The sequence below is a fragment of the Microtus oregoni genome, unplaced genomic scaffold, assembly GCF_018167655.1.
Source record: "Microtus oregoni isolate MIOR12 unplaced genomic scaffold, Mior012 000012F_ref0000307, whole genome shotgun sequence".
Classification (NCBI taxonomy): domain Eukaryota; kingdom Metazoa; phylum Chordata; class Mammalia; order Rodentia; family Cricetidae; genus Microtus; species Microtus oregoni.
Genome location: NW_024543071.1, coordinates 20,387,469 through 20,410,716, shown reverse-complemented (window position 1 = coordinate 20,410,716; position 23,248 = coordinate 20,387,469). Strand labels below are relative to the sequence as shown.

General features: G+C 44.6%; 1 protein-coding gene across 2 annotated transcripts in view; it reads left to right on the top strand.

Annotated features, from left to right (window-relative positions):
* Entpd1 (ectonucleoside triphosphate diphosphohydrolase 1) overlaps positions 1 to 23,248 on the top strand; it is an 86,851-nt gene that overhangs the window by 44,243 nt on the left and 19,360 nt on the right. The window contains exons 2-3 of one of the 2 annotated variants that reach the window (XM_041662039.1): positions 10,801 to 10,928; positions 20,132 to 20,249. In XM_041662039.1, the coding sequence (XP_041517973.1) occupies positions 10,801 to 10,928; positions 20,132 to 20,249 (246 nt within the window). The remainder of the gene's footprint in view (positions 1 to 10,800; positions 10,929 to 20,131; positions 20,250 to 23,248) is intronic. The other variant, XM_041662040.1, reaches the window with a different exon arrangement.

The window sequence follows — 23,248 nt, the reverse complement described above, 5'->3', positions numbered from 1 at the left end:
GCGAATGTGGTAGAAGACATTCTCATCTGTTGTATTGGTCTTTATTATATTGCTTTCAAGTGGATTAACTTCAAACCACTATGTTCGGCTTTTTTCATTTTTCATAAAATTCCTTTACTGAACCTGTACTAACTGTTATTCCTTTTAGATGTACAGTTAATATGGATTTCGATAAATATGTGTGCAGTTATCTAGCCATTAGCACAAACAGGATAGGAGTATTTCCGTCATCACAAGACTTTTGTGATTCAGCAGAGTGAATCCCCGGCCCCTGTCCTGAGCCTTTGCTCAGTGCTCTGCTTTGCACCACCAATTTTACCCTTTTGATATTAGAATGAAGTCATTCAGCCTATGACCTTTGACGTTTAGTGTGGAAATTTAACCTCCCAGTATGTCCACAAGGCTACGAAAAGGTACAAGGGTCGGATGTTCAGTGCCAGAGGCTGGAAACAGCTAAAGGGCTCTTATCTTGCTCCAGTTCTATAAACTCTATAACATAGCCGGGCGGTGGTGGCGCACGCCTTTAATCCCAGCACTCGGGAGGCAGAGGCAGGCGGATCTCTGTGAGTTCGAGACCAGCCTGGTCTACAGAGCTAGTTCCAGGACAGGCTCCAAAACCACAGAGAAACCCTGTCTCGAAATAAACAAACAAACAAATAAATAAATAAATTCTATAACATCACTTAGCACCGTGCATTTGAGATGAGCCCATACGATTGCATTTATCGCTAGTGTATTCCTTTTGTGTTGCTGAAAATAATTGTGTAGTTGTAACATAATTTACACAGTCACCAGTTGGTGGACAATTGGATTTTTTATTTTTTATGGTTACAAATAAAGCTCTTAGAAAGGTGTGGATCCCGGTCTTTGCATGGAATCATCTGTACTTTGGGGGTAAACTCCTGAGAGTGTGATTTCCTGATCGTAAACACTTAGAGCTGTATCTCTGTTTCCTTGGAGTATTGGTTCACCCTGGGGTACCAGGTAGATGGAAGTGATACAGTGCTCATCCTCCAGTACGCCTCACAGCCTCCTCCGTTAGTTACAGTGCCTGGTACAAGGTAAGGGCTAGGTCTGGAGTTGTTATACTGTGTTGTTAGGGACCAATGGCAGGGGAAAAGTCTGCACATATTTAGTTTAGATGCAATAATTCTCTCAAATATGTATCTTCTACGATGGATTGAGTTATCAGGTGCAAACCCTGGAGGCATGGACGCCGACTATATTTAGTTTCATAGCTAACTGCTGGATATTTTTCCAAATTGGCTGTGTCATGTTGTATCCCCAGAAATAATATATGTGTTCCAGCTGTTCCTTATCTGATCAACTCTGAATACCGACAGTATTTTAAATTTGGGGGTCACTCTAGAAGGTACATATCTACAAAAGTATGAAAAATTCTACTTCTTTTCATCTACGTATTTTTCTCCTTTTTGTTTTTCCTTTTTCAAAAACAAAGAAACAGCAACAACAAAAAACCCAGGACCTTACTATATAGCCCTGGTTGGCTGAGAACTTGCTATGTTCCAAGCAAGTCCAAGCAAGTTCATATGTTCAAGGCTGGACTGCTCTGCCTCCTGAGTGCTGGGAATAAAAATATGTGTCACCACTCTGGTTCCACTGTCATCCTTTTAATGCAAGATAATTCTAAAGCATTTCAAGCATTTCTCATGTTGAAAATAATATATTTTATTTTTCTTTAAATTACCTATTAATGTTCTTTTTCTACTTTTCTATTAGCTGGGTTGATGATTTTCTTCCTTCCTTCCTTCCTTCCTTTCTTTCTTTTTCTTCTTCTTCTTCTTCTTTTTTTTTTTTTTTTGGTTTTTCAAGACTTTTTATAGCTTTAGAGCCTGTCCTGGAACTCTCCCTGAAGACCAGGCCAGCCTTGAACTCACAGAGATCCGTCTTCCTCTGCCTCCGGAGTGCTGGGATTAAAGGCGTGCGCTCCACCACCTGGCCACTGATTTTCTTAATGATTTTAACATCCACTCTATTAGGAAACAAGATATTAGATAGTGTTGAAAACATTTGCCTGGATTTATCACTTTAATTTTGTTTATAGTTTATTTTCTCCACATTAATATTTTTGTGCAGGCTCTAGTTTGTGCCTAATGGCTGAAAAAATGAGGCAATAGGAAATGAGAAAATTTCCACGTGTAAGATGTAGGGAAAAGCCCACCAGAGCAACATAGTCTGTGTGAGTTAGTTCATGCGGGTTCCACTGTTGCCCAGGGGCCTGATGCATAACCAGAAAGGATTTTCTCAGTGGCTGGCTGTCTCTGTCTCTGTCTGTCTGTCTGTCTGTCTTTGTCTCTCTCTCTCTCTCTCTCTCTCTCTCTCTCTCTCTCTCTGTGTGTGTGTGTGTGTGTGTGCGTGTGTGTATATGTGTGCGTGTTTGTGTGTGTGTGTGTGTGTGTGTGTGTGTGTGTGTGTGTGTGTATGCTGGCAAATAACCACAGCTTGTTGACATATGCAGCTGCTTCTGAGAAAGACTAGAGTCCCCGGGGCACAATTGTTTGATTTCAGATGTGGAGAAGACTTGTTCGGTGCAAGCCATGTGCAGAGACCTCGGATTGTTATGCCTCTTGGCTAGGACACAGGGAATTCCAGTGTGCAGACTCAGTGACATCACTTTGCCGGAAACAGCCCTCCTGCCTGCCAACCCTACCCTTAAACATGGGGATTCCGTGCTAATCACAAAGACCTTTTATGCTCAATTGTAAGCTGTGGGAGAATGAACTCAGGGGGAGCTGGAAGGGGAGTGGGTGAAGAGAGTGGGTGCTGTGGTGGGAAGAAGGGAGGACAGGAGTGGGGGGAGGGAGGACTCCTTTGCTTCCTTGCTTCCCCACTCAGAACTCTTTTGGCATCTGAGTTTGCAGACATTAGCATTTGCGAAACCAGGCACCATCAAATGCTGTGTCAGTGACATTGGCTATTGAACAAGAGCACATCACACAAGGCTGCTGAGTGGGCAGCCTAGCCTTCCTGAGCCTGCTTTTCAGCAGAGCTTGTTCTGTACACTGTCCCGTCCCCATTGCCTGATTGTCCCTAGCCAGGTTCCCCGGCCAGAACTCATCCTCAGAGCATCTGCCAGACTCGATTAAGATAAATATACTTATTTTCCAACTAAAGAGCTGTGAGCTGAGAAGAAGAATCAGCTAATTAGAGCTCAAATACAAACCAGTAATTACTTCTCAGAGGGCTAAGGTTCAAGAGATCAGTGAGCTTCGACCCTGGAAAACAGCACTGCACAGAGTTAATCATTCAGTACTCAGTTCCTGTCTCCTTTGCTAGCCTCATCCCCACCCCTGCCCTTCCTGCATATTCTCTGTCTTTGTCTTTTTGTGTCTCTCAGCTCATTGTCATGTTGCTTCCCTTCCCTTTCCTTTTGCCTTCTGTCCTTCAACCGACTGATCATAATCAAGCCCCTGAAGTTCATTTTCATCAGAATCTGTGCTGCCTTCACCAAGTGAAACTTCAGCAGGACCCCCCCCCCCGCCCACACACACACACATAGACACCAAGTTTACTGCTTTATCCTTAAACTGCACGTGGAGTGATTGGAGGAATGTGAGGGATATAAAACAGAATAAGGTCTTCTCAACTGAATGAAACTTGGGACCCAAGGCTGGTTGACACCGAGCAATGTCTGTAGATCTCTAGTGCAGGAAGGCAGTGGAAAGCATCGGAGTGGCATCAGAAGATTCAAATCAAATCCCTGTTCTGCCTTTTGTAACATTTATGACTGCACACATCCCAGATAGCCTTGCTAATCACAATCTTTGCCACCAAACTGTACAGCTTCTCACAGTCTGCATCAAAGAGCTGCAATAGTAAAGGGAAGAACATTGGCTGTATTGTCAGAGCAGTCTAGACTGTTCTCCCGTCATTGTTGGTACTAGCTGCTTCCATTTCTGGATGATGAAATTTGCTGCTACGTATGACATGATACCCCAAGCACCGTATAAGATTTTTGGAGATAGGGTCTCTCACTTAATCTGGAGATCACCAATTTGGCAAATTTGCTGTCCAGCAAACCCTAGAGATTCTGCTATCTCCACACACCCCAATCCCCCCATGGTGGGGTTACAGATGTGTACTACCATGCTTTGCCTGGCTTTTCCATGAGTACTCGGGATCTGAACTCGGGTCCTCACACTTGCACGGCACACACGATGGACCAAACCATCTCCCAGCCCATTAATTAAAGATCTTGAGCTAATGCCATTCCTTATCTAAAAATAGGTCAAGCTGGGATGGTAATGCACCCTCTAATCTCAGACTCAAGTGGCAGAGGTAGGTGAGTCTCTGAGGGTTCAGGACCAGCCATGAGCTCTGCATGGCCAGGGTTATATAGACTGTGTCTCAAAGACAGAAGATTAGAAGTAAAAATAGGCCAGTTGACTGATGTTCTAATAAGAGAAAAGCCAGATGTTTGACAGGCAGATACACACTAGAAAGGGGATGTGAAGAGACAGGCAGGAATTCAAGTGATGTCAAGGAATGCCGGGAATCGTGAGGAGCTGGAGTAGGCAAAAAAAGCATTTCCCACTGAGCCTTGGAGTGGACTGTGACCCTGTCAACACCCCAAGTTTTGGCCCTGTCCTTAAAATTGTGAAAACTTTTTATTGTTTTAAGCCACCAAGTCTGTGGTCATTTGTTGGGGCAGGCTTAGGAAACTTATGAAAGTTTTATCTACCTGATAAATGACAGTATATTTTCTCATAGGAGTAGGTGAATTCATTTGTGGTAGATGCATTATTATTTAAAAGATTAAAGCTTAAATCTGGGCCCCAGAGTTCTTAAGTGTGGGTTATGTCATGAACTCACTGTATCTTACATAGCAACCTTGTGGAGCCGGTGTCATATTACTGCCCATGTTGACACAAGGTTAAGAAGGGCCCTCAGAAGGGCTGCACAGGCAAGCCCCAGTCTGAGCATCTCTGTGGAGCTGGCTTCTTGCTGGGAGATTCTGGTGACTTTAGCCCCGACTCCTCCTGAGATCCTCTCTTAGCAAAGCACAGAAGGTGTTGAGAAGACTTCATGATACTTATTCCTTCATGGTACTTATTCCTGGACGTACCTGCTTGACTCTTTTGGACCAAGCTGCATCTGATAGATCCTGGTCAGGCCACACTTGGCTGTGTAGCCTGACCTATTGAAGTAGGCTCATGCTGTATTAAAAAAAAAGAAGAAGCAGCAGGGAAATGTTGCCCTACATGACTACATCCTTATGATGACCACATCCTCAAGCCCCAAGGACTTCAACAGCCCTTGATGGATCTGTGTTTACCTCTAAACTGTTGAACATAAATCATACAAATGGCTCTGGAATATGTCATATATTTCAGAGTTGGGCAGTAACCTTACTGGGACCTCCAAGGTCCTATGAGCAATTCCCCTCTTACCCCTCTCATCTCTCTCCCAACTACACTGTCATCCTGGCCAGGCCCCATCCTGCCTTGGAGCTATTTCCTACACAGCTGCTTAAATATTCTGATCCTCTTGACTCTCTCAAGATTACCCCTAAGGTCTTCCTGGGTTGCCTCATTCTTCTGTTTCTCTTTTTGTACTTTTTTTTAGAACTTATAATTATGTAATGTTACATGGAGAGAGGCTTGTATGTCCTGGACACCTGGCTAGCTTACACCTGAAATAATCACACAGAAACTGTATTAATTAAAACATTACTTGGCCATTAGTTCTAACTTCTTATTGGCTAACTCTTACATCTTGATTCAACCCATTTCTATTAATCTGTGTATCACCATGAGGTCATGGTCTACCAGAAGTTTCAGCACATCTACCTCCGGCCGTGGATCCATGGCATCTCTCTCTCTGCCCTTCTTCCTCCCAATATTCAGTTCTGTTTTCTCCGCCACCTAAATTCCACCCTATCAACTAGGCCAAGGCAGTTTCTTTATTCATTAACCAATGAAAGCAACACATAAACAAAAGGAACTCCTACACCAATGTACCATCCTCCAAATTTTACTACTTTGTCTTACTTTTCCTTCCACACTGAAATATAAGCTCCACAAGTGTGGGAACATTGTGTGTGCTTTGTTCACTACTATAGCACAGGGCCACAGGCAATTCTAGTCCCATAGCGCAGTGTATTCAATGATTATTGAACACTTAATTGAAAGATCAAACAAAGCACAGCCGCCTATCCAGCAACTGTAGAACTCTGAAACAAAAGTGCTTACTAGAGGGTAGCACACAAGGGCAGACTCTAGTGGGGCCGGCAAGTCGGAGCAGCAGGAAAAGATACCTGCAACCAAGCCCGATGACCTGAGTTCAATCCCTACAGCCTACATGGAAGGAGAGAGCTGACTTAGGCAAGTTTTCCTCTGACCTCCACCCTTGTGTCATGGCACCCGTACACCTCTAAATACACGCACACTAAACGAACGCAATTTAAAGAGGAAGGGGGAAAGGTATGGAAAGGAGTTTAACCTCCGATTGAGCCTGATGTAGGGGCAACAAAGAAAAAGACTTGGTGAAGAACGAGAAGAATACAATTCCAAGTGAAGAAAATGTCACATTGAAAAAAAAAAAAAGTCCAAGAATCCAAAATTCACTCATTCATTTACCCTGGGGACACAGCTGTGAACAAGCGGGGGAAAACAGTTCCTGCCCCCGGGGAGCGCACGCTGCTGATAGCGCTGAAATATCAGTCATTGTCATCTTGGACGCAGCAGACAGCAGGAAGTTAGCACAGATTCTTGGTCAGGAAGTTCCTTGTTCTAGAAGCTCTCTATGATCATCCAAAAGAAGATTTCTGACAGGGAAGGGAACCAGGAAGTGTGGGAGCCCCCGGAAAGGGAAAGGGCTTTCTGGGGCAGGTGGGGCAGGAGTGTCAAGAGCAAGGGGGTGGCTATATCCAAGGGACCTGGCACAAAGCCCCCCAAACGTGATTGTGGCCTAAGTGTGTGTCCTCTGATGGCCAAGAGGAGAGTGGCAGAGGCAGACTCAGGAAGGAGGGGGGTAAGACTGTAGCATGGCCCTGAACACCTTGAGCAAGCGTTCCACCTTTGCCTGGAAACACAGGCCTCCACAGTGTCTCTGTCTCTCGTCAGCGCTTGTCTGTGGGTGCCGTTTTCTCCCATGACAAGCCAGGATTACTCTGGATGCGGCCCCCAGGAGATCGGATGCAGCCCCCTCAGTTCCCTGGGATCCATAGAGGAAATGTTTGGTTGCCTTTGCCTGAGACTCATCACATCTGTCAACATCAAAAAGCTTTTTATCAATGGAAAAGTGTTTGAAAGATTATCTTTTCGGGATTACATAACAAAGATCCTAGGACCTCTCTCTACAGTTGCATTTTGATAAACTAATTATGATTTTTTACTATAGTAAGATTCTAAACTGAGATCAAGAATGAGGAATTGAAGTGGGGATTCTTTTTCTGTAGCTTATTAGCTTGAAATTAGTTTGTATTTTCCTAAAATTTGGGCTTTTTTCAGAGCTTTCTGTCAAATGAAGGGTAGAAGTTATTCCTTGGTACATGGGTCTCTGACGTTAAACAGAAACAAACCTGTTTTCCTGTCCTGTGAAATGAGGAAGGTGGCAGCTCTGAGCTTCCCAGTATAACCAAAGAGAAAAGTGATACTTTGTGCTTGGATATTTTTGGTAAAATCATTTTTCTTTTTTGAGAAGTTTATTTATTTATTATGTATACAACATTCCTTCCATGTATGCTTGCATGCTAGAAGAAGGCACCAGATCTCATTACAGATGGCTGTGAGCCACCATGTGGTTGCTGGGAATTGAACTCAGGACCTCTGGAAGAGCAGTCAGTGCTCTTAACCTCTGAGCCATCACTCCAGCCCTAAAATCATTTTTCGAACTTTTAAAAAGCACTGTGTTATGGGCTAGGGATGTAGCTCAGTTGGTAGAGGGCTTGCCTAGCATGTATAAGCCCTGGGCCTGATATCCAGTACCATATAAAATTGGTAAATGTCACAGGCTTGTAAACCTAGCTCCCAGGCAGTGACAGCAGGTGACCAGAAGTTCAAGGTCATCCTCAACTATGTAGCAAGTTCAAGGCCAGCATGCCAGCAGGCACTACCTGAGCCCAGTCTAGCACTACACAAGCCCTGTCTCAACAAACAAACAAACCCAGCAAAAACGAAGGAAACACACACCACTCTACGTCCAGTGATGGAAACCTCCTCTGTCACCCATGCGTCAGTGAGCTGCGGCTTTCTCTGCAGAAGAGAGTCAGCATGAGTTTTCATAATAAACACGACTGTTTTAGTAAAACCGGATCTGAAAGAGCTGCAGGCCAAAGGCAAGCCTGACGAAGGTGGTTCCCCAAACCCTTTTCCCCTTTTCACTCTTGGAAATTGAATACAGAGACTTCAACATGCTGAGCAGGGGTCCCCCTGCAGCCTGTCCTTCCCTTTTCTACCAGCCTGGACCTCCACATCTAGCACCACTTCCTGTGAAATGTCTGGTTTCCTGCCTGTGCTAGGGCTTTTGAGAAGTCCGTGGAAGACACAGCATCTCAGATACTCCTTGTGGGGGAATGACGTGAGCAACAAACCGCCGTATTTTTGGTAGTAAAGATTTTGAAAGTTACACATGGAAAATTCGTATGTTTAAGTTCTTTTGCTTATCTTTCATAAGAAATAAGAGGTGAGAGTAAATGTGGAAAGCAATTAACAAATATTTGCATAGAAAAAAAGTTACCTTGTTGTCACGTTGGAGCTTCTGCAGTTCTTGTGCCTTCTTTCTGGAATGTTCCTATTCCATCTCATAGCTGGTGCTTTCCCATCACCCAGTTCTTTGCTGCAACATCAGGGAAGTTTTCCTGGCCTATAATCTAGCGCTACAGTTTATTTATCTCAGGCCCCAACTCTGCAGCAATCAATTGACCACATTCCCTGGTTTTAGCTTTGTCTTAGCGCTTACCATAACCTGGGAACATTTTTTCACGTGGCCTCTTTTTTTGGTTTGTCTGTCTCTCTCTCAATGAAAGGCTAAGTCTAAAGAGCAGAGATCACGTGATCTCTTTCATTGTAGTGGTTTAGATGCTAAGAATAATGCCTAACTAGATGTGGTAGGAAAGTGAGTCAGCAAAACTGTCACATGAGAAGGAAATAGCTGTATGGATAGTACTGTGTCAGCAGCCTCGGGAATGGGAAAATAACAAAAGTGACACCAGCAACAAATTGCTACCTATCCACATTGTACCTGATCGTTCATGCTTGATAGCACTGTTTTAATTTCAAAGCTTTGGAAATGAAGAAGGTGATTACTCGCAGATATCCCTCCTGATGCCCAGACTCTAGAGTTCTGTTATCAAAGAGAACAGTTTTCCTGCCACAGCATCTATACATGGATGTGTTAGCTTCAGGTAATTAGTATCCTGGCACTACGTCAAAGAATACTCTTATGGGAAGATGAGCTCCAGGTTGGTCAACTTAGCATCTCTAAATGATCCTGAGGACTCAGGTTCCTCCGATCTCTCTCAGCTCTGCCATTAGTGTCTGCCATCTCATCCAGACAGGGCAGTGAGATGAGAGAAAGTTTCTGCTTTTTCCGCTAGTCTCTCTCAAGCAGATGTCCGGTGGTTGGGGAGGTGACTCGGTGTCTGAGCAGGTCTGTCCCTTAGCTTGGGGGAGGCAGATATCTAAACAAGGAGCATGTTTATTCAGGAAGAGAGGAGAGAAGTGCTGTGGGTCTCATTTTCTGTTCCTTCTTTGGAAGTAAGAGGTAATATATGGCTAGCATTTTTGTCCTGAGTTTTGTACCGTTTGGCCTGATGCATCGAGACTTTTTGAAGACTCTGGGGATTGGAAAGACTAGGCACCCATGTTACAGTCTTTTGAAAAGAGTTCTGGTTTCTGCTCAAGAGCATAAGGAAGAATTCCCATGCCAGTCCCAGCCAGCTGATGCTGACAGAGAGGTGAAGCGGGGAGAGGGAAGCTTGGGCCTCTCTCTCATCTCTCTTGCTCTCACTCTGCCCTTGGAGAAAGGTAAAGTTCTTTGGAGAACCGAGCTCATTTAAGATGACTCTGTTATGTGTTCCCATCCTTCCCGAAAGTCAAAGGAGACGTTTGAGGGTAGCTGGAGAAACTGACTGAAGAAGAGGTCGAGCCATCCAAGTGGATGGACCTTCCACTTCCTATCCGTGTCCTCTGTGTGGTCTAGTTAAGTCCAGGTGAAGTGACTTTATGTGATTCTTCACTGGAGCTTTGAAAACTTGCTTTGCTAGGGTCTGACTAAAACCAGAATGGATTAGCTAATGGAATAACAGTTGAAAGAGTTTAAAACCCCTCAGTCTCAAGGTGATTGCCAGCTTACCATATAGAGGTGATGGCATCCAAAAGGCATGTCAAGCCAGAACATGCTCTGCTGTGGCAGGATTTGATGTTTGATGGTGTACATATGATTGGTGTCTTTTTTTTTCTTTAGCAAATTAAATATTTTTTGTGTATATGTATAGTTTAAGAATAAAGAGGGCGATTCTGTCTTCTGTTAGTTGTTACTTATCTTTTCTAGATACACCAGATCCATTAAATGAGGCAGCCATGATACTCTTCCTCATTCCACACCAGTTTTACCCATCCTTTCTCCCATACAACCTGCTTGGTTTGGTCTTCATGGTACAGAAAAACCTTCTTATTCTTCAGTTGTTTCCAATTATTTGTAACTATCTGGTGGATACAAATAGGGCTTCATATTAATGTCTCTGGTGTTTCTGGATAGTCATAATAAAACCAGACAAAAAGGGAAGAAAATTCATTGTTTATTGATTTCTTACTCATGTTTTGGTTTTCATTTTAGATTCTAAGGTGAAGAGATTTTGTTCCAAAAACATCTTGATCATCCTCAGTGTCTTCTTTCTCTTGGCCGTGATAGCTTTGATTGCTGTGGGATTGACCCAGAACAAACCGTTGCCAGAAAATGTTAAGGCAAGTGAAATTACAAATATTTGTAATGCAGTCATTATTTTTGCTTTATTGTCTAACTTAAAAACGTGGTAAATTTATATATACATTAAAATACACCGTTTTCTGTTCAAGCTGAAAAGATAATAAACATTTCTATAAGGGGCACATCCCACACGAGTGGGCCAGTGAACACATATGTATACCTATGCAGTGACATGTGCCGAAGTTAAGTCCTGAAACCCACATTTTGAAAAACAGTCATTCTACTGATGAGAAGATGATGACCTATGAGCCGGCAAAGTCAGATGCATGCCCTGCTTCTGAAGCTATTGCCACCCACGTCACTCACTGTGTAGAAAGGCGTGGGTGTTCCGTTGGCATCTGTTTGTCACACAAGTTCACCCCAGTTGTTCTGGGTACAGCAGCCGCTTTGTCAGGATAGAAGTTGGTGCCGTCTCATTGATGGTGGTCTCTTGCCTTTAATGTTTAGTGGCATTGGTTCTCCTGGCAAGACTTCACTCGCAGCTAAAGCCTCATGACATCTTGCTTTTGCTATTTGTTTACCAGCTCCGAAAGTAAGTGATTGCCTTCTCGGTCTGACCTTTTTGCTTCAGTATTGCACCACAGGGCAAAGAGAAGGTAACACTTGCGCCTTGTGTTCCCCGTGTTTGCTGTGGTCAGAGCTGGCTCCTTCACTCGCAGTGATCTTCAAATCTGCCGGGCTTCTGCTTTGTTCCATTGTTTGACAAAAGGGAGTCGGGTCTTTGACATTCATTAGATAAAAGGTAATAATATCACAGGAGCAGCTACTGCCATTGAAGCGAATATGGAAACATTGCTGATTGATTTTATATGAAGATCATTTTACATACAAAAGCTGGTCATTTGTTAAAGTTCCTTGCTTATTTCAGTAAGAGTTCTATCACATATTGGGAATGAAATGTTCAAAGGTCAGTTGAGTGGATATGGAGTATGAGAACGTTTTTAAAATCTAAAACAAGAAACAAAAAATGGAACCATTTTTATTGTGTGGTCGTCACATCACAGCCTACTAAACTATGTTGAGAAGTTAATTAGTAAGATACACAGTTGGCCCTCAGAGTCTATGGGTTCCAAGACACCCACCTTTGAGTATCAAAATCTGTGGTATGGGCATGGGAGAACTGGCTCCACCCCTTGCAGGGGCAGGGTGAGGCCCAAAGGAGGCCCTGGGTTGACCAACTCAGCTACCACCCAGGCCCAGATCCAGGGCCTTGAGCTGTCCCACCCCAAACATCTACCCCCTCCATGAACAACTGGAGGGTGTGAAGGGGCCAGTCCTATGGAACCCTAGGCACAGGATCTCCGTGACTCTGGGCAATAGCAGGCTCTCTGAGAGGAGTTTTGGTGAGGGTCCAGTACTGATAGGGTAGCAGAGGCCAGAAGCCTTGAACCAGACCAAGGACTCACTGCAGCGAACATTTGCAAGTAAAGCTGTTAGGGCAAAAGGGCGTATGGCATGACACAGCACAGGTCCCAAGGCCACTACGGTGAATGACTATGATGAATGAACACGTGATGGAGAGGCGGGAAAGGCAGGTGACAGGAGAGGACCAAAGATGCGGCAGCTGTGAGGTATGAGAGCAGCAGGTCGTTGCCCAGAAGGCGTGGCAAGACTTTTTTCTTTTATTTTTTTCATTTTAATTTTTTATTTTCTTTTGGTGGGGAGGTTACAAGGGTAGGTAGTAGATTTGGAAGGACTGGGAAATAAGTGGAGCTTGGATGTATAATGTGAAATTCTCAAAGAATCAATAAAAAATTACATTTAGAAAAAAATCTGTGGCTAGTCAAGCCCTTTATGATACCCAAAGGGTAATATTTGCATAGAACCTATCTGAGGTTCTGAGATATAATTCCTATATATTTAAAATCTTCTCTAGATTTCCCATAAAACCCAATATAATATAACATCTAAGCAAATAGTTGTTATACTATTATAGTTTTTTAGGGAACATTGGCAAGAAGAACCTGTACAGGTTTAGTATGAGTTGTAAGAAACTGCTGGTTCATTTCCCGACTGCCCAGCAGCTCAGACCCCAAATAATCACACAGAAACTATATTATTTAAAACATTTCTTGATCAATGACTAGTGTATTTCTAGAAAGTTCTTACATATTAAATTAACCCATTTCTATTATTTTATATTTTATCATGAGGATCTACCAGCAAGGTTTTGACTGGTGGCTTGCATCTTTCTCGTCTGGCGGCTCCATGGTGTCTCACTGACTCTGCCTTCTTTCTCCAGGAGCAGATGTGTCTCATTGTCATGAAAAGTCCTAAGTTCTTAAAACATTTTAAATGCCATATTCTAAAGAGCTCTGGAAGATTTGAAGAATACATATCTAACTGAAACATATCTTTGTATATCTAGAAAACCTAACTAACATGACTACAAACTTGACTATTATAGATGATTACGTATTACCCTATATTTCTTAATTATACATTACATTTTTTTAAATGAACTACACAAACACAATACCTTAATCAAGAGCAGAAATATACATATAACAAAATTGACCTTAAATTTGTGTCAATAAACCAATATTCATGCCAATGCAAATCTCTATAGCATAGCCTCCTTTAAATGTAAACAAACATTTATAAACAATCATTTATGGAATATGGCTGTAGTTCTCTCCAAACTGCTTCCTGCTTTTTGATGGGCAAAGTAATTTTTAGGGGTGTTTATGGCAGCCTTTCAGGGGTTCTTGGTCCATCAAGCCATATTAGTTTGGAAGGATTCCACAGGTTCTCATCTTCGGGTACAGTTCCATTCAGTGCCTGTTTCTAGCAGGGCTACGTGGCTTCTCCCTGATTCTACCTTTTTTTCTCCCAGCATTCAGTTTAGTTTTCCATGCCTAGCTCTATTCTGCTAGGTCACTAGCTGAAACAGCTTCTTTATTCATTAACTAATAAAAGCAACACATAGACAGAAGGACTGCCAACACCCAGTATAAACAAATTTTAGGAAATGTTTTTGCTCTTCCACTTGCATATTTTTGCTCTGCCATCTGCCATATTGTTCCTGCCATTCTCCGTGAGTGCAGGATCCATAGACATGCAGAATTGGTTGTTTTCACTTCTAAAATGACCATGTAAAAGACAGCACTTATCTGACTGTTTGCACACAGATTCTTTGTTTCGTTCAGATGATCTAGCCCTATTTTGTTTCTGCTTAACATGGTTTGGGTTCAGTCTTGCTGAGGAGGTGGTGACCTCATGTCTGGGATACCTCTGGCATAACACAGCAAGAGGTCTTTATTGTGTCCACATACTTACTTGGTCAGCTACTACCCAGTTCTAAACATACTGAGGACAGGGACTGGGTTCCATTTGTCTTGCATACATCTTATGTACTCATCATTTAAAAGACAGTCATTGGGGTTCTGGAAATATACCAGTGAGCAACACTGGAAAATTATATACACTGAGGGGGAGGAAATAATCATTGGTCAAATAATCACAATGTTGTGGTAGCTCACAGCCAGTCCTGCACTTGAATTGAGTGGGGATGCTATAAAAAGTTGCTGACTCGGTAAAGTGAACAGGATCTGAAGAAAAAACTGCATCCTTCTTGGACACGGGGATGTCAGTGGGGTGGCAGACCACCAGCCCAGGACCCTCCAGACATCCTGTTTACCCTCAGTGTGAATGTGCAAAAAGAAAGGTCAGGAATCTTTCTTCAACAGACATCCTAAGGCGTTCTCTTGGCACAGAAGTCAGTGAATTACTGAGTACCAGTACTAAGTATGCACTTTTAGGTGATCAGTCTATGCTTCTAAGAAGAAAGGCTTTAATGGAGTGGACAGTTCATAGCAATGTCTGATTTTGTCCTTGAAAGAGTGCTTCTGTGTCCGTGGGTCTAGGTGGAGAAAAGGCTTTGATTTTTGCCCTATCCCTTGCTCATATGGACACTGGCCATTGGTTGATACCTTTGCGCATGACTATCCCACATTTTGATGTTCTAACTAACCCTATACCAAGCCTCAGGCTTGTGGTCAGGAAAGTAGGCTCAAGGGGCAGGACTTTTTTTTCCAATCACAGTAACAGTGGATGTAAACAAGGTAGATTCCTTCCTCTTAACCTAATTTTCCCTGCATGTCAAGTGAATAGTAATAACACCTACTTGGAGGATGAGTTGGGATTAAATGGAATAAAGCGAGAGGTGGCTTGTGAGAGCATCCATTGCAACATAAACTGTGGGCAGTGGTCCACTGTAAACACCCCTTTACAGACTCCATGGAAGCCCCGTCTGCCTTAGTGCCTTGGGGTTTCTGCAGCGCTCTGCAGTTTCTCACTTCTGCTGACGGGTAGTGGACTTCCCCAAATCTGCCTTTTCAAAGCAGACTGAGATGGTACTCTGGAACTGGCATTTGTGGTTCTCTCTTTTTATGGAGACCTTGAAAGAATTTGCTTTGGCTTGTACTCTTGGAAAATAGCTGTTGTTATTTTTACTTTACCGTATTTTTAACATTATCCAGTTTTAAAGGCGGCACATGGAAACGGATGGCAATGATTGCTGGACAGCAGTGATAACACAATCACCAACTGCTAAGGCGGTTCACCTCAAAATGGTTCACATAGGATAGTCTGTGTTAGGCGTGTTTTAGCACAGGTTTAAAACCAGAAAAATAAGAGTTTCTATTCAAGAACAAGTAACTCTAAAGAAAAAGAAAAGAATAAATAGTTTCCTAAATGTTTATCAGCTCCACCAGCATCTCCGTGGCTCCCTGTAGCCTGTTTATAGGGATTAGAAACACATTGTAAAAGATAAGCTTTGTTTATAAATCCAGGCTCCCTGAGCCAGACCAACAGGGCTGCAACAGTTACTGTTAAAGCTACAAGACCTTTACAGGGGATGGGCTAAAGAGTCAGTATTTCCGAAGCGGCCCTGTGAATTTGCTCCTGGTAGCTGCAGTCAGAGTCCCTTTTGAACTACTCTAGCAGACTGCCGTGCAAGTGGAATTTATAAAGATTGGTGTTTGCTTTCTTCAGCTTCTGGAAGAGTGGGAAGTCCAAGGTCCACGAATTTGTGTACTTCAAGTCTAGCAAGGACGAATCTCTGGATGCTGTGTTCACAGAAGGAGAAAACCCCTCTTCTTCGTAGGGCAGTGGGTTCAGAAAAGACAGACCCCCTTCCCAAAGCCCACTCATTGGTTCGCGAGTTTACTCCTGAAAGTAGCATTTTTATGTCCTGCACACACCACTCCCATCAGGCCCCACCTCCCAGCTTATGCATGTGGGGAGTCAGCTCCCAGCATATTCAAACGGGAGAGGAAACCATTAGCTAAAGCACTGGGAGGTGCGGTTTGGGGTAGTGTGTAAAGCAGCCCCAGGGTCACTGCTTTCTAGTACGAGACTGTAGGTAGCTGAGAGCAAAGTCGTTTGCACAGACGGATCACTACCCTGTGAAAAAATGCACACATAAAAAACACTGGGAGGAAGCAAAGGTTTGGTGATAAAGTGACAATAAAAGCATCTAGATGGAATTTCAAATGTCTTTCCCCTTTGTTTTCTAGGTGATGTTGAATAGGTCCTTAGTAATCTTAAAATGGAAAATACTATTGAAACAATAATAGTAGTATAATGATAATAATAGTGGAGGCCAGATTTCTTCCTCACCATTGGAATATTAATTTTTTTCTTTAAAATGAAAGGCATACTCATAGGGGCTTCTAGAAATGCCCTGCATGTGAGCTGCAGGAAAACAATGCTTTTTCCTCCTGGTCAGATTTCCCTGGCATATTCACTAGCTAACGGGATGATGGGTCCAGGAGGGAGGGCGAAGGGACGTGCCCCAGACTCCTGGCAAGGTTATTCACCAAGTTTCCGTGGCCCGGTTCTCCCTGGAACATACTCTGGAGAATGCTGTGGTAGTGGACAGGCACAAGGTGGGGGCTATCTGGGCTCCTGGGGGACACTGGAACCACAGGAGGCAAACGCCCCTAATGTGTAGACTGACAACATTGACAGTCCAGCTTTAGCTGTTCTCAAAGTGTCAACTCTTTGTTCTGTGAAACAATTTGGAGCAACCTAAACCAGCCCTCACGGGTTAGCCTTTGGTGCCACGCATGGGCTGAAATGTCCTCTATCCCTGAGGACTGCTCAGGGCCACCTTCTTAAACACTTGCAGACAGATGCATAAATGTTTTCGTCTCTCCACTGTCTCACTGCACAGGGCCTCAGAGAAACAGGCGGACAGCAGCAAGGCCAGCTCTTCGGCTCTCCTGGAAGGGAGGCTTCATGCTGACAAAAATAGAAAGACCAGGGCCTCCTGATTCTAGATAAAGGCTGCTTTCTGCTGTCTCGCCAGCTTTTATCATATGCCACTGTGGCTGGAACATATTCTGGTAGGAAGAACTCAGGGGCCCTGCTGGGAACAACAGAATTTTTTTATTGTTTAATCCAAGAGCCTTTTCTCAAACTCTGGGAGGTTTCCCAGTGGTTTAAATGCTCTAGACCCCAGTCAGCAGCCCCTCCTGCCCACTGTGATTACCTAACTAAGCCATCTTGGATTCCCATGTCTCAGAGGAGCCCGGCCTCTTTGCTTCTTGGTTATACTTAGGGCAAGTATACAGATACTATTTTTTGAGCACATAAAACTAATAATTAAAGAGACTCCCCACTGTACATAACAAGGCAGAGAACATTGAGGTGGTGTGGGAGGGTCAAGCATTCTTAGGAAGTCTGCACACTGGTGCCTCCCAGTGAAATGGAATGACCCAAGAGGCTTTACCTTTAGCTATTCCTAGTGGGCCTGGGTGGTCTCTTACATCCTCACTCCTGCCTTTTCTGCTCTTAGGTATTAATAGATGAGACAATGTGGACTTATATAATATAAATACATATCACACACACAATTTTCAAGTGGAAGAGCAGGTTTTGAACTGTGCAGCGCAAATGGGACTATTTCTCTGCTTTGTTTTTCTTGCTTCCCTGTTAGAGATGAGTAAAACCCGTGTATTCTAGGGCTAGGAAGACAGCACTGGTGAAGCACTTGCTGGTGAGCAGGAGGATCCGAGTTCTGGTCCCAGAACCATATGTCGGAGGGCATGGCAGCCTGTCTATAATCTCACCACTCAGAAGCTGGAGACAGGAGATCCCATCGCAAACTGGCTAGACAGACCAGTTATATTGGTGATCCCACCCCTGTGAACCAGCGGGAGAGCAACTAAGGAAGATCCTGGTGTCATCACACACATGTGCCAACATGTATGTGAACATACACACTCACAGGGCACCACTTACATACACATACTTATGTAGGAAAACAAACTGTGTTCCATCATGGTGTTCTCACAAAGTCCATGGCAGACAATGCTAATTGACATCAGATTTATCCCCAATTTAGGAATATAATCAAAAGTGAATATCAGTTTATCAAAATGGACACTGGGTAGTTTACTCCAGGTGAGAAATAGCTTAAAAAATACTCCATAAGCACAAAATTCCCAAGAATGTTCAAGGCAGCTATGTTGCTAATAGTCTCACTTAGAAATGATCCGATGTCCATCAACATCAGAATGAATAGAAACATAGTTTGTGCACGCAGTGCGATACTCCCTAGCCATGGAAACGCATGGACAAAGGTACAGTTTAAATGCACTTTACAGTGTAGCGTGACAGGGATTATACCGAGTGGCTGTGCTAGGTGATTTCCCTTTGTTACAGTTGACGACGAAGGTCATCTGTGATGTCAAACGTCAGAATGGCCATTGCTCCTTGGGGAGAATGACTAAGAGGAAGCCTGCTGGGGCTAGCAAGCTTTCTGTATCTTGATTTTGCCGGCGGTCAGATGAGTGTGCACTGGGCAGAAGTTCACTGGGGTACATCCTCGCGCCATGCTAGAGCTGTCCTTGGCTTGTCCTTAGGAGGGAGCATCTCCCTGGAGCCTGGCACTCGGCCTTTGCTCCATGTTCCATGGATAAGGCCTTGATTCTGGTCTGCTTCAAGTTAGAATTTTTTTTAACCTTCTGGTAGTTTCTTATCTATATTGAAATGATAAAAATAGCCCCTGATAATTTACGTCTAAAATGCTGGACATGGTCAGCACACTCATGAAATCCAGTGTGGGGACATTACTCTTCCTTTTCTCCTCTACCCACCTAGTTCATCTTCACACTGCCTCTTCCTCTTCCTCTTCCTCTCCATGTGTCAGGAACACGTGGGTATGGGCACATTTACACATGTGTGCATATGCACATGGAGGCCAGAAGGCACCCTCGGGTGTCAGGTGTCGTTCCTCCTCAGGTGCCATCTACCTTATTCTTTGAGCAGAGCCCTGGCTGGGGCCTGGTCCTTGCTGATTAGGTCAGGCTAGCTGACCAGCTAACCTCAGACCCACCTCTCTACTTTGGGTCTGAGCGTTGGGATTGCAAGCGTACACCACCATGTCTGGCTTCTCATGTGGATGCAGGGGCTCGAAGCACTTTCTGGCCTGAGCGCCCTCCCTGCTCTCCCTGTCTCCTGATTTCCCTTATTCTTATGACCTTCTCCTTTTAAAGAGCTGTGAACATGAAACTTATTTACCTTAGAATATACTGAATACAACTTCAGAGTTATTTTTGGAATAAAAAAAAAAAGCAAGCACACGTAGTGTTTCTCTCTCTTAAAATACACTCCACACTCACTGAACCCAAATCAGATGACCTTATATGCAGCCTTCGTGGGTTAGCTCAATGGTTGCCAGGCTTGTCTGCACATAAGGGTCTCATAGGATCTTGTGACTATGCTCATGACCAGACCACTTTTAAACCAGTGTCTGATGTGGGCCTGGGCCTCAGCCTGTGGAGTTCTTGGGTGATCCCAGGGTGTGGACAAGTTTGGGAAGCACTGAATTTATTTTCTGTTCCTTCCACAGAACTTCCTTATCAGTTGCATCTGCACTAGAATAACTGAACATTTTCTAAATAACCCCATGGCTTGGACCTGCCCCGGGCATGGCCCGAATGTTTGTAAGATTCTCAATGCAGCCTGCATTGAGAGTCCTTATCTAGAACAGTACACTGGTAATCCTTGGGATTGGGTGACTCTAGTCTCCAGTGCCAAATGTTCCCCGTGGGTTAGAGTACTTTCTCTTTATGGTGTGAAGAAATTCCTGCCGCTGTCTACTTGCTTTGCAAGCTAAATATGGACAAGCATGTGCCATGCTGATAAACTTTTAAATTTGCTTCGCCCTCAGTTTGGGATTGTGCTGGACGCAGGGTCTTCTCACACCAACTTGTACATCTACAAGTGGCCCGCCGAGAAGGAGAACGACACAGGCGTGGTGCACCAGCTACAGGAATGTCAAGTGAAAGGTGAGATGAAGGCCAGGGAAGTGGGGCGAATGGGACTCGAGGGCCTGAGAGGCTCTGGTAGTACCCAGGGGCAGAGGAGCCAGCACAGAGACAAGCAAGGAACACAGTGGAGCTACCGGTACTTTATGGCCACTGTAAAATGACTTTAAGCCAGGCCTAGAAGCACAGGTGTGCAGGAGGATCCTAAGCTTCGGGTCAGCCTGGACAGCACAGTAGGACTCTGCCTCAATCCAGTCATGGAGGTAGCCTAGCTGTAGACAGTGTCTCCCATGGTCAGTTCCTATTACTGACATCATCATCATTATCTTCATCAACATCAATCCTTGAAAAATAAGCAAATTTAAAAATAGCTGAGGTGTTGAAGGTGTGGCCCAGTGGTGCTGTCCAGGCTTTAGAGTCATGATGTCCTTGGTTAGTGTAAGGAATATTCCCTAACGCGAGTTCTCTGCTGATGCAAATTCCCAATCAAGCCAAATCAAAACAAGCCAAATTAAGAAATATCCAGCTTTAATGGGAGTTCTGCGCTCTCAGGTGGCCCCGAGGGGGAACCGGGAGGCCACAAATGTGATCACCAGGAGGAAGGAAAAGAGACCATGGTGTTCCTCTTTGGGGAGTTCATTTAAATACTCTGTGGGAATGGTCCTGACACGCCCCCCCCAGGGACCTGGCCTGCTGGGATTTGGAGTCCAGACCAATACAACTCAGGCCTGGGGGCTGGGATAGATGTGAGGGGCTGGGGTCTACGCTCCCAGTTTAACAGTTAGATTCCCAACAACAGAGAGAGACAGAGAGAGAGAGACAGAGAAAGAGCAAGAGAGAAAGAAAGAGAGGATTGAACAGTAATAGTTCTCATCAACAGGGCTCTCCTGTGTGTCTGGCACTAAGAACTCAACATGGGTTTTCTCACTCTTAGGATTGGCTGGGTGAGTCGCGGTAGCCATGTTTTAAAAATGGGAGCAGCAGATTCAGACAGGTCAGGCCACTTGTTTAAAGTTACTTAGGCTGGCAACTGATGGAACCGGCTGTCAGACCACTGAGCCAGTGGCTCTTAGACTCAGAGCCCTGAACTACTGGATGGGGGTAGGGGAGGAGCGGACCTCTTAGAGCATGGATGTGAGGCCCTCTACTACCAGAGTTCCTGGGGTCAACAGATCTGGGCTGGAGCCTAGAGATTTATGTTTCTAAAAGTCCCTGGGGGCTTCTGATGGCATGATCTCCTGTTCTCTTTATTTTTAGACTCAGCTCTGCAAGTTGGAGGAAAATCATAACCACTTTTGGTCTCTTCACAGGCAGGGAAGAGCAGATCACAGACTTTTAGGGCTAGGGTCATCTAAATCTTGTGTTCCAAGGAGGGAAACAAAAGCCTGGAGGATTAGTACCCCATAAGTGGCAAGAATCTGGCTGGTGAGCCAGGCCCCACAGAAACACTGCTTTATATGCTGATAACTGCCCCCCATCTTCATCCCCCCCCACTCCAGCTCCCAGCCCAAGTCAATTTTAAGGTCACACCCAAGGCTGGCTGACTGCCATCTCCCTGGCTTGCTCCAGCCTGCTCTTCATCCTGCACCAGACACCACATCTCACCACCGTCCCTGTGATCATCGTCTCTTGGCCTTTGGAGCCAGGAACATCCTGTTTCTTTTCAAACAGGTAATCTAGATCCCAGAGGAGAGCTGGCTTTTTATCAGATGGCCTGTAGCTTCCACCGATTTATGTAGTTTGTCCAGGAACTAGGCAGGGTTGGGGAGGGAATGCCATGCTACCCAGAGCCTCTTGGGCCTCGCAGTAATGGGGCAGAGCTCCTGAGTTCCTAGAAGTTCCACCCTTCACTTCAGACTCCACTTTAAACTACAATAAACGATTACAGCAGATGTCTTTCTTCTGAGACTCATCCCGTGGATGCAGGTGTTTGGCTCAGCAAATACTGGAGTTTCTCCTCCAATCAGAGTTAACAAAACAAAGGGTTTCCTGAGTCAGAAGCGAGCTGCTAACACGGCTTGGAGTGTCTCATTTGTGTTAGGCAAACAGGCTCTTGAAAAGCCCATTTGAATAATAACCTTGAAAGTGAATTCTTGCTAGGAAGCGCTCTGGAATTCACCTCAAAGTGAGCTGGAACCACGCAGTGCTAAACTCAGCAGGTCAGGAGTCCAGCTCCAGTGCTCTCCATAGCAACCGTTAGTTTGCTCTAAAATGGAAGAAACAGTCTTAGTAGGGAGGCGTGGTGCTGGAGTGGAACAGACTCGTTGGACATGCAGATTCTGTTTCTGTTCATTCTAACAAAGGAAGAAACGGCATAAATTTTAGGGCACGGCTATGACATAGCAAGTTGGTGACCTGTTCTGTCGTTTCCGGAAAAGCCAGTGTGTGGGGTACTTTACTTAAACTTTTGTGCTAAATGTCATCTTTACCGCGGCCCTCTAGGAACTCATGTTGCTAAGTATAGCCCCATGGCAGGATCATCCAAAAGTGGCTAACAGGCCACCATAGAGCCAGAGGACATGTCTCAATTGAATATGAAATTGCACCACCCTGTGGCTGAACTGCTGAACACCAGGCTTCCACTGGCAACAGTTTGAAATTACATCATAAGCAAAGCCATAGGCATTAGCTACATTTTTCACAGCTATGACGAAACACTTGGGAGTTAAGGGAAGAAGCACTTATACCGGCTCTTGATTCTAAGGGAAGCAGCCCACCTTGGTGAGGAAGCATGGGGACTGTAGGGAAATGTGGTACAGTAGTGGTATTGGGATATCCTGACATACCCGGAAGCCAGGATATACTTAGAGCCTCAATAGGATAGCTCTGGAGGGGTAGAGCCACAAGAGAACAGCTCTGGGAAGGGGGTAGAGCCACAATAGGACAGCTGTGGGGGTGCGGTTAGGTAGAGCCGCAATAGGACAGCTCAGTCCTGGAGGAAAGGTGTCCGGACTATCTGAAAGCCAGACTACCTGAAGCTGGGGTGCGGTGGGGGATTGTCTCCCTGCAGGATATAGGGA